This window comes from Gadus macrocephalus, chromosome 19 (assembly GCF_031168955.1).
Source record: "Gadus macrocephalus chromosome 19, ASM3116895v1".
NCBI lineage: Eukaryota > Metazoa > Chordata > Actinopteri > Gadiformes > Gadidae > Gadus > Gadus macrocephalus.
In genome coordinates, this window is record NC_082400.1 from 12,109,618 (window position 1) to 12,124,731 (window position 15,114).

Consider the following 15,114-nt stretch of genomic DNA (forward strand, 5'->3'; position numbering starts at 1 on the left):
TGTCTATTCTTTACGTGTGTTTCTATCTATGTGTTGTGTGCGTGTGTGTTGTGCGTTTATGTGTGTGTGTGTGATGTGCGTGTGTTTCGTGCATGTGTGTCCTATTTAAACAAGAAAGGAAATGTCGCAGCCCACAAGAAGGGTTTAATTTATTCCCTTGATCAACTCTCCATTACAGAATAATGCCATAGAACATAATGTCACCACGACACCTTGGTTATGAATCGGTTGACCCCCCGTTGTCACGTGACGACAAAACATCCCGTCGATATCCAATTCCATTCCAAGATAAAATAACTCCACTAAATACAGATGAACATTCCCATCTCTGGCCTCTCTTCTATATCGGTCGCAAGGTTTCCTCCATAGCACTGGGTGCACTCGCTTCCGCACGCACGTGTGTTCAACCCGATTGTGAATCTCATTGTCTATAATATCAATATCTCTGCAATGTAGCGGATCAAGAGATTAGCACTGGTTCACTCACGGCCCCGAACGATGAGGCAATCTGTCGTATGTAGAGCAGCACGAGAGCATCAAAACATCTACCGCTTATCAGGCCACCATCTCCCTTCCTCTGCACATCAAACCCATATCAGATGTGTGCCACCGTGTGTGTGTGTTCCGTGTCTGTGTGCATATGTGAAAGTGTGTGTGTGTGTATATGTGAAAGTACGTGTGTCTGTATATGTGAAAGTATGTGTGTGTCTGTGCGTGTCTGTCTGTGTGCATGTGTATATGTGAAAGTGTGTGTGGATATGTGCGTGTGTGTATCTATGTGTGTGCATGATAATGTCAGTTTGTGTGTGTCTATCTTCTAGTCACATGACCCTCCTTGGAAACATAAGGGGGAGGGGCTACCATGTGTCCACCTAGTCACCTGACCCTCGGTAGGGGAAACAGAGGTGAGTGTGGGGGGGGGGGGGTTTGGGGGGGCTTACCGGTGGCCATCTTGCTGTCGGCGGCGGCGGGGCCGTCCGGGATGACACTCTTCACCTGCAGGAACTCGTCGGGCTCGTCGCCCCCGATGATGGTGAAGCCAAAGCCCATGCTGCTCTTCTGGAGCGCCGTGGACAGGAAGCTGCCCTTCAGCTGGGTGGGGTCTCTGGTGAACAGGGGCTTCTCTGTGGACAGAGACACGCGCACACACACACACAGGCACGCACACATGCACAGGCACGCACACATGCACAGGCAGACACACACACACACACACACAGAGGCACGCACATTTTTTCCACATATACACATACAGGCACACACACATTCACATATATACATACATACACACACAAACACACACACACGCGTTTATATACACACACACACACACATGTACACACACACACACACACACACACAAAGTTCAGTAAACCAGCGTTAGTTATTCAGTTATTTCACAGTTCATCTCTCGGCCCCCCAGGAGACAAGGGGGTGGGGTGAGAGCCAAAGCAGCTACGTTACGTGGGGAGGAGACGGTGGAGAGGTTCTATGGGGGGCAGGTCAGGGTGTTGGAGGGGCCGGGCGGTAGATAGGTTGATAGGTTGACTAACCCTGAACCGACCCCGGTTGTTAACAGTCTGAAGGTCTCATGTATGGGCATGATATGTGTGGAACGAACCGCGTACCCACAACGCTTTGCATGTTCACAAAGCACAAAAGCATTCACCGAAGACACCAACACAAAAAGAAACTGCACAAGCCACAACACAAATACATAAGCCGCTACACAATGGGACAGAGTGTGGATCGGAAGATTCATTGTGAACGATGTTGACAATGAAACAGATTATTCCTCATACTGTATAGAAAGTGGAGAGCCTAGCTCGGCCTGTCTGTCTGAGTCCTACTTTGAGCACAATGAGGCGCTGTTGTCCATTTTATTGGGTCAAACTGCACTCTTCTGCAGATCATGCGGCGAGAACATCCAATTCTGGTCTGATGGAGATCAGTCAAGCAGAAGTGAAGGTTAAGTTTCAAAGATTACTTTTAAATTGGCTAAGGGTGAGGCCGTACACATTCTATACTGTGTGAAAATATCAAACAGTCCGCCGCAGTACCATCCATTCCTTTTCACCGTCAAAATACTTAGACGGTCACAACAGCGTTGTTGTGGTGTTTACAGTTGAGTTAAGGTGATGGCAGTTGTGCTGTGGCGTTTGCTGTTGTGTTGTTGCGTTTGCTGTTGTGCTGTTGCGTTTGCTGTTGTGTTGTGGCGTTTGCAGTTGTGTTGTGGCGTTTGCAGTTGTGTTGTGGCGTTTGCAGTTGTGTTGTGGCGTTTGCTGTTGTGTTGTAGCGTTTGCTGTTGTGTTGTAGCGTTTTCAGTTGTGTTGTTGCGTTTGCAGTTGAGTAGTGGCGTTTGCTGTTGTGTTGTAGCGTTTGCAGATGCGTTGTTGCGTTTGCTGTTGTGCTGTTGCGTTTGCAGTTGTGTTGTGGCGTTTTCAGTTGTGTTGTTGCGTTTGCAGTTGTGTTGTGGCGTTTGCAGTTGTGTTGGGGCGTTTGCAGTTGAGTTTTCTGTGAAGGCGCTTGTGTTTTTGGTATGCAAAGTGTTGTGGAGAGGCAGGTGTCCCCGCCTGTTGAGAACCGTGGTAGCAGGGCTGTTTATAGATATACATTGGGGGAGGTTTGGCCTTGATATACTCAACGGAGGAAGAGCGGGGGTGAAGGCAGGGATCGGTCCGTAGCACAGAGGGGTTTCCTTTGGTTCCAGGTGAGGGGGGGGGGGGGTGGGGGGGGGGACAGATTTGCGATTTCACAGCGATGGATATAAACAGAAGCGTTGCTGGGAGGTTAGGAGTTGGCGCGGGGATCCAAGATGCTTTCGAGGGAAACGGTGGCAATCGGTGGGTTGTTTGGACCGACGTGGGGCTGGTGGTGGCGGGAGTGAAGAAGCAGGGAATGCTGGGACACTCTGGAGGAGGAGGAGGGGGGAGGAGGAGCTCAGCCAACAAGCTTAGTCACACTTTGTTTTTCGCTGTTAATCAGGAGAGTTCACGTGGCGCCGGTGCATCCGTGGACGCCTGTCAGCGGTCCAACGCAGCGGGAGAGGCGAAATAATCAGTCGCCTGCAGGAGGGCCGGGCGTAGGGGGGGGGTTGAGAGGAGGGGGGGGGGGGGTTGGTTGGTGGAGGAGGGGTGTCGCAGGAGCTTGATACATCTGCGAGGCTAGCTAGCATGCTAGCGCTGGGGAGGGTGTGAGGGGGGAAGCGCGGGGGGGGGGGGCGGGCAGCGACGGAGGGGCTGGGAACAAAGAAGCAGGACCCTCCCTCCTTCGGCCCTCCTCCACCGGGCCGTACTTACTGATGTAGCGCACCAGTGACAGGGGGGGACGGGGCCCAGCACCAGGGTGGTGTAGACCGGGAGCGACTGCTCCCTCTGGTGGGGGTGCAGCGGAGACAGCTGCAGCTGAGAGTGGTGGTGGCGGCGGTGGTGGGGGTGCTGCACGGGGGGGCGATCCGCCGCGCCCCCAGGGCGTGTCTGAGGGGCGAGCTGTGGGCCGACGAGGAGGAGAAGGGGGGCGGGGGCGTGGCGCGTCCCGCCAGGGCCGTCCGGCGGGGCGTGGCCGCCGGGGGAGCGGGACAGGTCGCCGAGGCTGCGCCAGCGGTCTGCAGAGGGCGGGGGTGGAGGTGGGCCGGGGGGGGGGCGGGGGGAGGGTGGAGCAGGGGCAGACCAACGCCTCTGCTGAAATGTGTTTGGGGGGGGGGGGGGGGGGGGTCGTATGGGGTAGGTGCATGTAGTTGTGTGTGTGGGGGGGGGATTAAAACAGAAGAGAGAGAGATAGCGAGCGAGGGGAGGGTGAGAGAGAGAGAGAGAGAGAGAGAGAGAGAGAGAGAGAGAGAGAGAGAGAGAGAGAGAGAGAGAGAGAGAGAGAGAGAGAGAGAGAGAGAGAGAGAGAGAGAGAGAGAGAGAGAGTCATTGAATCAGAGTTTAACTACGATGATTTACAAGGGAGGGGGGGGGGGGATACGTTACTATGGAAACAAACCTCGGCATCACTCTGTCCCCCGTCATACCAAGATGACGAACAAGAAGAGATGAACAGAATTACATTCCGACAGGAAGAGCATGCAGATGACAATAACAACAGAGATGTGTACGGTGGGACCCGACAGGAGTCAGGGTACCCGGCTTCCCCTACCCCTGTAGATAGAGGGTAGGGATCTTACCCCTGTAGATAGAGGGTAGGGGGTCTTACCCCTGTAGATAGAGGGGGGTAGGGGGTCTTACCCCTGTAGATAGAGGGTAGGGGTCTTACCCCTGTAGATAGAGGTTAGGGGTCTTACCCCTGTAGATAGAGGGTAGGGGTCTTACCCCTTTAGATAGAGGTTTAGGGGTCTTACCCCTGTAGATAGAGGTTAGGGGTCTTACCCCTGTAGGATGGAGGGGTCTTACCCCTTTAGATAGAGGGTAGGGGGTCTTACCCCTGTAGATAGAGGGTAGGGGTCTTACCCCTGCAGATAGAGGGTAGGGATCTTACCCCTGTAGATAGAGGGTAGGGATCTTACCCCCTGTAGATAGAGGGTAGGGGTCTTACCCCTGTAGATAGAGGGTAGGGGTCTTACCCCTGTAGATAGAGGGTAGGGGTCTTACCCCTTTAGATAGAGGTTAGGGGTCTTACCCCTGTAGATAGAGGTTAGGGGTCTTACCCCTGTAGATAGAGGGGTCTTACCCCTTTAGATAGAGAGTAGGGGTCTTACCCCTGTAGATAGAGGGTAGGGGTCTTACCCCTGTAGATAGAGGGTAGGGGTCTTACCCCTGTAGATAGAGGGGTCTTACCCCTTTTAGATAGAGAGTAGGGGTCTTACCCCTTTAGATAGAGGTTAGGGGTCTTACCCCTTTAGATAGAGGTTAGGGGTCTTACCCCTGTTAGATGGAGGGGTCTTACCCCTTTAGATAGAGGGTAGGGGTCTTACCCCTGTAGATAGAGGGTAGGGGTCTTACCCCTGCAGATAGAGGGTAGGGGTCTTACCCTGTAGATAGAGGGTAGGGGTCTTACCCCTGTAGATAGAGGGGTAAGGGTCTTACCCTGTAGATAGAGGGTAGGGGTCTTACCCCTGTAGATAGAGGGTAGGGGTCTTACCCCTTTAGATAGAGGTTAGGGGTCTTACCCCTGTAGATAGAGGGGTCTTACCCCTTTAGATAGAGAGTAGGGGTCTTACCCTGTAGATAGAGGTAGGGGTCTTACCCCTGCAGATAGAGGGGTCTTACCTCGGTAGATTGAGGGGAGGGGCAGGGAGGAGAGACCCTGGCTCTGCATCTGCCTGCTGCTGCTGGACCCTCCTCTTAGCCTCCAGGACCGGGTTCTCAAACTGGGTCCTCCTGTTGATGTGGCTGAGAGGACGCAGACATGCTGCTGTTAGATCTCCTCTGGGTCATTTAGTTATTCAGCAGACGCCTCCCGATAAGGGATTAAATGGATACAGCACGGATATACAGATATAGGATGTATACGTATGTAGGATTAAGTATTAAAAATACAGATAAAGGTTTTAAGATACAGGTATAGATTGATGTAAAGGTATAGGTCAGGATTTAAGATACAGATATAGGATGAATACACAGATATAGGATGAGGGTACAGATATAGGGTGAGGGATACAAATAAAGGACGTCCGTACAGATCTAGGATTTAGGATACAGTTCTAGGATAGTGATACAGATATAGATTTTAAGATACAGATATATGTGTTTAAGTGCATAGTTTGTCTTCCCGGGGATGAATAACGAGGAGGCTGGTTCCTGTTATTGTGGGCTGGCAGAAGCTTCCTTTGCTTACGCAGTCGAACACGCAAGGAAGCAAGTTGCATCATTTTCTCCCAAGAAGAAATATACTGTTTCTGCAGCTGTTAAGTAATTAGTCCTTATTGGGGCATCCACCCTCCCACAGTCTGTGGGAGGGTGCTTGCGTGCCAGGCTGATGTGCATTCACACACACACATACACACACACACACACACACACACACACACACACACACATACATATTTGCAAGGGCACTCAACCACACCCACATACACACTCACACACACACAGGTGGGATTCATGTGGGAGAGCTCTTAAAGGGTTGGTCGACGCTGGTCGGGGGAGGGGGGGGGGGGGGGGGGTATTACATCTGCCCCCACCCAAAACCCCCACACCAACATCTTCAACATCTTCCTTTATTAAATATGGAAGACAATGTTTCGTGCTTTCCCCTCCACTGAGCACCACACACACACCACCGTGCACACGCTGCTCACACACAGTTACATCACATGCCCCCTGTGGGGGGGTACACAGCAGTGACACTGTGCATATTACACAGGGAAGCCCTGAGACATGTTTTGTTACACAGAGATAATTACAGCCTCTGGCTCTTCCACTCGAGATACGGCCATTTAGAAAAGCACAGCGGTGCAGCTAACGCTAATGCTCACCCAGCCGCCGACATAACGTTATTATTGCTCAGGCTAACCTATAAGCTTCCATACAATTGCCATGTGCTAACGTAAACCCAGTCTGTCTAAAGGCGCTAATGCTAATGCTAACCAAAAAGTCTAGATAAATGTGCTACTGCCAAAGCTAACCAAGTTAAATGTTACCTGGGATATCAATAATGCTAACCTAGCACCGGCAGCCCAGATGAAGGTGCTATTGCTAATGCTATCCCAGTAGACTAGATAAAGGGGGTATTGTTAATGCTAACCAAGCAGCCTAGATACAGGTGATAATGCTAGTGCTAACCCGGCAGCCTAGGAACAGGAGATATTGCTAAACCTGCAGTAGCGATAGTGTTCAGTCAGGTGCAGTTTTGGTGTATACCCTCCCCCCCCCCCCCCCCCCCCCCAAAAAAAACCTCTCCGTCCTCTCCCTAGAATAGAGTTTGCTCTTTGTGTGTCAGTATTGTTGGCGCAGTGTTTTGGGAACATGACAGCGGAGGAGAGGAGGAGGACCAGAGCCTCTGCTGCAGAGAGCTGGGTGAATGAAGACCGGGAGAGAACACACACACACACACACACACGCCAGACACACACATTCAGAGAGACACAATACACCCGCCAGACCCCACACATTCAGAGAGACACAATGGAACGGGGTGCAGATGGACGAGATGACAGACAGACAGACAGGCAGACAGAGAGACCATTCACATCTAACCCTGTTAAACTTCAGCATATCAAAGTACCAACAATGTCTCCCTTATCTCCTTGACATCTGCATAGACTGTTGCATAATCAATATTATTATATTATCATTCAGCAGGCCTGTGGCACACAGGAACATGTGGGCTAGGCTATTATTATAACAGGCTAACGTCAGTCAACCGGCTCACAGCAGTGTGAGGATACCTTCAGCTGCTGCTGGATTCAAAACCAACATCAGCACGACCACGGTGGGGATAAGATCCTACAGGGGGTACATCCAACACTGGGGAAACACCGGTAACCACATACACGCACGCACGCACGCACGCACGCACGCACGCACGCACGCACGCACGCACGCACGCATGCATATATCATGCAAATATCATGCAAATATCATGCAAGCACTTCATGTTTTATTTTTATTTTGTTCTACATCACAATTGCATGCTTTAATAAAGTATTGTTTTACCTACCATTACGATTCTCGTTTGGTCTAGCAGGGAATTCGCACAATGGTGCTGCTGCTGCTTGCTTACGTGCTTCACTGCTTATTAGCGCTACTTGGAAGACGCCATTTAATTCCTACTGCACCCCATTATGTATTAAGGATATCTATGAAAAAACAGGCACGCATGTGCTTTATATGTATGCTTAATATTTACACTTAACCTGGGTAATTTCGCCAGAACATTAGAAAGTAGTAGGCTACATGTTGATTAACATTTATTCCATTATTTCCGATTCCCTGCCAAATGACGAAACAGAACATCTGACTTAACGAACAAATCAAATGAACGAATCAAATGAACTAATCAAACAAACGAATCAAACGAACGAATCGTGATAGTGAACGGAACTGAAAGAACTAATTCCCGGAAAATAATCGTTTTTCCCATCCCTAACACACACACAGACACACGCTCACGCACACAGACACATGCACGCACGCACACACACATGCACGCATGCATATGCGTACACACACACGCACGCACGGAAACATGCACGCACGCCTCGTAGTAGCTTAAACATATTTAAGTATTGAACATGTTTCTTAACTTACTCCACGTAGTAGCTGCCGTAAATGGGGTCATCAATCTTCTCCCAGCCGTACGGAAGCTCTGCAGGAACAAAGGCAAACAAGAAAAGCTCAATCAGAAAATAAAGTAGACAACTAGATTCAAGCTTTTCGGATCAGTGGGAGGGAGGAGAGAGTAAAAAGTCATTACGGATAATAGGAACTCAAAGAGTACTTAGTCGGACAGATTGTTGCACTTTCAGAAGCAAAGCATCCCATAATGTTTGTTTCCTGCTGCCAGGCGTCACGTGACTCTGTGATCATGAGGGTTTAGACTCTAGACTTTAGACTCCAGTATCTGTAGGGAACTTCAGAACAAGCCCCATGTATGCATGCATGCAGCCCTTTACATTGTCAACGTGCTCTGAAGCAGTGTATCAACAACATGCTTCCCCTCCGATAGGCTTTAGAAATAACACTAAATATTGATAGATCGGGTGGTGGATTTCTTAGTGATGAAATATTAATGCACTTCCTCATTTCCACGCTGTAAATATTATGTTTGGAGTTGGAGGCATGGATTACTGAGAGCTCTCAGGGTCATCACGTCGTCTTTCATCGCCCCAGAGCTCCGTTCAGCCTCTCGGTTCAAAGCAGATGAGGAGGAGGGCAAACTTCATTTAAGTTTTAAATACGAGCCATGAATAAGTAGCGGTAAGTAAAACAAAAAAAAAGGTTTTGATGGGGACGTATTTATCTATAACCGGTCACTGTCTGTCTGCTGAGGAGAGCAGTAGAGAACGACAGAGGCAGCGGGTTTGACACATTAATAAACTGCATTTGATGCTGTTCATTATGGGTGGAGGAACATTAGCTCCCCTTCCTAAATTAAAAAGGCTGTTTACATTCATACTTTGAACCTTCAAGTTTAAATGGGACTCTCTCTGTGCCTGACTGATCAACATACACCTTCTTTAAAAGACCCCTGCATGTTCTGCATATTGAACACTGATCATAGCGTGACATCACACATTTTCCTCATGAGCAGACATAAAGCAGAAACAGAAAGAAAAGTTTAAAAAGGAATGATCAAAAATATGCATAAAGATCTCATCCGAGAGATGTTTGCCATAAAGAAAACATGTTTTTAATGCCGGCATTATTTCTGTTCTGTCATTAAAGAGTTGGCTGGGACTACCATCTCCCGCAGCGACCCTTAGCCTATTAGCATATTAGCACCTTCAAGTACAAAACCGTACGAGGAGGCGCTACGCTAAGATCAAGCGTGTCTCCCACCAAGCTAGCAGCACGGTAGCTTCCTCTAGCCCAGGGAGCCCGTATTTCCCGCTCAGCCCCGTAAAGAACGCGGCTTTGATTAGGGACTATGCTAAGCTAATCAGGAGGCGAACGCAGATAATAGCAGCAGTAATGTTTTTCTAATGAGAGACAGGAGCAGGCTCCCAGGGTCCCCAGGGCGAGTGCGGAACTAGGCCACCGCTTCTCAGGGGAGGTGCAGCCTGCTACAGGGTTAGCACATGCTAATGCTAAGCACATGTGACCGCCACAGCTCGTCTCCTTGGTTACGCCCTGAAGGGATGCTGGGAGACGTAGGTTCAGAGATGATGGGTGCCCTTTGTTAGATTTACTAAATTGACCCCTCACCCTCGTGTGTTCTATACCCCTGGCAACGCAACTCTGTATCAATGCCTTCCCTCAGAGCCTTTCACAATCAATTATTAAATTTCCAAGAAAACAATGTTTTAGGTTTTGCTCAGTAAGCAACACACGTATACACGCACGCGCAAACACACACACACACACACACACACACACACACACACACACACACACACACACACACACACACACACACACACACACACACACACACACACACACACACACACACACACACACACACACACACACACACACGTCTTCCCTCATTAAATATGGAAGACGTTTAATGTTTTCACTTTCACTGAGCAACACGGACGCACATGCTGTACCCACCACACACGTACCCATGTACAGTCGACATGCACGCACACACATGTGCATGGAAGCGGAAGATCTTCCTGTCTCTCCCCCTCTCTCTACAACATGTTACACGTAAACATACACGAGACATGAACATACATGACATGTCAACGCACACGCCAACACGACAACACACACACACACACACACACACACGACAACACACACACACACACACACACACACACACACACACACACACACACACACACACACACACACACACACACACACACACACACACACACACACACACACACACACGATAAAGTGCTGACAACTACTGGTTCCCCACACATCACATAATGAAAGCTGAACCGTTTCCTATTAAAACGTCCAGCAGAGGAAAGACAACACAGCACATACTGAATATATCAAGCTCAGACACAGCATTCAGTATCAAGTAGAGCACACGCACGCGCGCACACACACACACACACACACACACACACACACACACACACACACACACACACACACACACACACACACACACACACACACACACACACACACACACACACACACACACACACACACACACACACACTATCATGCTGACAATGCAATAGACTGTAACAACTGGAGTGTGTGCATGTGTCAGTATAGTGTGTGTGTGTGTCAGTATTGTGTATGTGCGTGTGTTTGTGTGTGGTTGTCAAGTTGTCAGGGCGTATCACGGCCTGCTCCCCTCTTCTGGAGGAGGAGGAGGAGGAGAAACTTTGCGACTTCATCAGAGATCTGCCAGTTCTCGCTCTCTGCTCTCCAAAGAGTGGGGTGAAAATGGAGTGATCTGTTCAGTTTGTTTTGGTCTTTCTGAGCTTTATTATAAAAGATAGCAGCTCATCCTTCAGCATATCCTCCATCCCCTCAATTTATCAATCAGGGCTTTTAAGTTGAAGGCACTACTGATGTTCTCTTACAGTCTCTCTTCTTTCGTCCCATGTGGCTGGACTCCCTCCTCTTCAGGACGGAGAAAGTTGTGCTTCCCAACCCCCCCCCCCCCCCCGCGTTGCAACACAAGGACCTTGAGAACGACTGCACGTTCCTCTGTCCTAATAATAACAACACATTAAAAGCGCATTTCAAAGCAATCAAGGACCCCTCACATTCTGATAAAGGGAAGAGTGTAAAAACAGCTCACTAAAAGTAAAGAGAGCGTTGGTTTGTCCTGTTCCCTCTGAAGGTGGCAGCCGTTGAGGTCCCTCCCACCTTCTGAGGAGGAGGGTAAACGCCGTGGACTCTGGAGGGTCCTTGTCTCCAGGAAAATACAATCGTAGTCGTTAAAGGAACCAGCCGATTCACTACGCTGTCCTCCTCACCCCGCGTCTGTCGGTTTACAGCGCAGCCCGCCGCGGTCCAATGCCAGATTTCACACCGCTGAAACTTCAACGTGTTTAAAGGAAAGCTGTGTGCTTTTAATCTGCGGGGATTAGGATGAGCTGCTGACACATTTCTCCTCCGTTTCCTCAGGCTCGTCATGTGATTCCAAAATGGTGGAATTTGCCACACTTGGTTTTCTATTATTACTATTTACTTTGTAGTCATTTAGCAGACACTTTGATCCACAGTGACTTGAAGTTCAAAATGTTAATTTCATTTCCTCGACCTGTCAGTCAGGAGGAGATAGGAGCCAGGCCTCTCCGTCGGGGACTCCCACTGGCATAAAGTTTACATTGGGGTCTGAACTTAAAATGGGTAAACTCTGAAGACTCATCCTTATCCCATAATCACTTGAGATTCCTGACAATTTTAACGGCGATGAATCTTAAAGCAGTCTTCAGGAGTCTGAGCAGAGAGAGGAGAGTCTGAGCAGAGGGTCTGAGCAGAGGGTCTGAGCAGAGGGTCTTAGCAGAGGGTCTGAGCGGTGGGTCTGAGCAGAGTCTCTGAGCAGAGGGTCTGAGCAGAGGGTCTGAGCAGAGGGTCTGAGCAGAGGGTCTGAGCAGAGGGTCTGAGCAGAGGGTCTGAGCGGTGGGTTCCTCTCTGGAGCAGAGAGGGCGAGGTAGTAAACACAGACGAACGTCAACAGTGAGACTGGATCTGCTCCCAGGGGTCCAGGCCCGGTCTCAGTTATTCCTGGTGATATCAAACCGCCTGGCTCTTGTTTCATAGTTTCAATGTTTTTCTTAGCAGTTTCACAACAGCAGTCACACTCGACATAACACCGCGCAGACATGCAGAACAGTTCCCTCTAGATACCAGTTCAGCGAAACACACACGCTGATATCAAATGACACCTCAACAGGTGTAACCTAGAAACTCGTGAACCATAATTCTCTCTCTCTCCCTTTAATCAGTCTTTTAAAACACTCAATCAGAGCAACAATCACTCGAAGAGTTGAGTTGAGGTTGCGGTCGCAATATCAGAGATATCAGACGAGATACCAGGAATAATATTAACCAGTGACATTGTATAAAAGTAAATCCACATGTGTATAGCCGTAATAAACGACATTGTATAAAGGTCAATCATCCAGTATATAGCAGTATTAATGATAAACCAGATTGAATAAAGGTAAATCATCAGGGTAAACCACATTGTATGGAGGTAAGTCATTGTGGTGTATAAACCACATTGTATAAAGGTAAATCACCAGGTGTATAGCAGTAATAAACCCCATTTTATAAAGGTAAATCATCAAGGGCATAGCAGTAATAAACAACATTGTATGAAGGTAAATCAACAGGTGTATAGCAGTAGTAAACCACATTGAAGGTAAATTAACAGGTGTATAGCAGTAATAAACCCCATTTTATAAAGGTAAATCATCAAGGGTATAGCAGTAATAAATCACATTGTATAAAGCAGTCATAATAATAAAGCAGTCCTACTCAAGCGAACACTTAGGCCCGTCGAGATGTTTAGAACAGCGTACAATGTAATTATCCTCATCTGTCAGCTGCTCCACCCATCATCTCGCTCATCACCGCTGCCACGGCGCAGACTGCTGAGATATCGATGGAACCCAAAGTCAATTTGTCTGCGAGAGACTGAGAAACCTGACTGGGCCAAATGAACCCTTAGATGCTGATTTATCTGCTAGTCTGGGCACAATAAAACAAATGAGTTAACTGCAGCTGTTCGCTGTGAGCACGGAGACCGAGTTTCAAGAGTCTGTTTAAGGGAGCGCAGGAGGGGGCCATAATTCTCTGGGTTTGACGATGTGCATTTGGCTGCTCGCTAGCCGACACACATGCATACACAGACACACGCACGCACGCACACACACACGCACACATGTGTATGACAGACAGACAGACGCAGACGTCAACATAATTAGTGTTTGTGTCCTTTCTGAGACAAAACCTTCGCTGTGTCTTTGTGCCGACGCCACCTGCACCCAGTGATTTGGGAGAAGTGGAAGGTGTCTCTCTCCGTCAGACACACCGCCCTTTGTCGCACACGCCGTGATCACACAAAGCGATCGCATCTTGAGGCGGATTCACGGATGTTTTAATCAGACGAAATAACGTATCGTTAAGAGTTAAAATCAACTCGGAGATTTAAAACTGACAAAGCAAGAGAGAGAGAGAGAGAGAGAGAGAGAGAGAGAGAGAGAGAGAGAGAGAGAGAGAGAGAGAGAGAGAGAGAGAGAGAGAGAGAGAGAGAGAGAGAGAGAGAGAGAGAGCGCAAGGATTTAGTAACTACGGTAATTAAAACGTAAGAAAATATATTTTTGAACTTTCTTTACTTTTTATGTGTGTGCATTTTTTTGGCGAAAGAGACATCATTAAAAATAAATACATGAATTAATAAATGTGTCAAATCTAAATAACTAAACTAATAAATGTGTTTATTATGTTAATAAATAGTATAAATAAGTCACTAGTAAATAAAATACATTTATGAGGGCAAACTGGCCCTCGTGCATGAGCCTGACCCCGTGCATGAGCCGGACCCCGTGCATGAGCCTGACCCCGTGCATGAGCCTGACCCCGTGCATGAGCCTGACCCCGTGCATGAGCCTGACCTGAGAATACAGATCCTCCCCCCTACTGTTCCCTCTGGATCATGTACCTGAAATCACTTAGAAGCATCGGCTAAATCACTGATAATATTAAAGATAAACATTAGAAATTAAATAGTCGTGACGTATTGGCCAGCCTGGTCTATGAACTGAGTCTGGTCCGTCAAGATAGTAAAGCTCTCTGTTGGTGTTCATCTGAAACACGATACATCATCAAACTTATTTGGTATGATAATAAGTAAATATACTGCACTAGATGTGCCCACCACAGGCAGGCCCAGAACATCCTGCTCCACCAGACACTCCATCACCACGGCCTCAAATTGAGATCGTTCCTCAAATGTTCCCTCAATCTCCAGGCCTCAGGCATCCTCTCAGGGAGGGCTGTCAAAACAGCCCATCAATCACGCTGTTGACAGCCATGCTGGCCCCGCCCCCTCCCTAAACCTCCTCCTCTCTTCTACTGCAGCAGTCTCAAGGTGATGGAGGACGCCGTCTCCCTCCCTAACTCCCTTTTCTCTCGTCTCTAATTACTATTCTGTCCCCCTTTCCCTGTCTCTCTCTTTCCTCGGTTTCCCTGTCCCCACAGGTGACTTACTCCCCCCTCCACCTTCTCTCTCCCTCCGTCTCACTCTCTCCCCCACCGTTTGCATTCTCATTCTCTCTCTCCCTCCATCTCTCTCTCTCTCCCCCTGGCTCTCCAACCTCGTCCTCATTCTCTCTCTCCCTCTGTCTCCCTCTCTCCACCTGCCTCTCGTCTCCATTCTCAGTGTCTCTCTCCCTCTGTTTTCTCTCTCTCCTCATCCACACATAAGTCACCTGTGGATCATGCACGGATGCACACACACGCACACTCATCTGTGATTAAGGAGGGCTGGCACGCCCAGACACACGCGCTGCTTTGTGTTTGCTGTGCCTGAAGGAGTGGAAATTACCCTGAAAGCCCTGTTTCATGTGGGCCT

General features: G+C 48.7%; 1 protein-coding gene across 1 annotated transcript in view; it reads right to left on the bottom strand.

Annotated features, from left to right (window-relative positions):
* Window positions 1-15,114, bottom strand: part of LOC132447778 (membrane-associated guanylate kinase, WW and PDZ domain-containing protein 2-like) — a 120,704-nt gene that overhangs the window by 30,452 nt on the left and 75,138 nt on the right. The window contains 4 exon segments of the mRNA XM_060038736.1: window positions 942-1,124; window positions 5,208-5,259; window positions 5,261-5,330; window positions 8,190-8,247. Of these exon segments, the coding sequence (XP_059894719.1) occupies window positions 942-1,124; window positions 5,208-5,259; window positions 5,261-5,330; window positions 8,190-8,247 (363 nt within the window).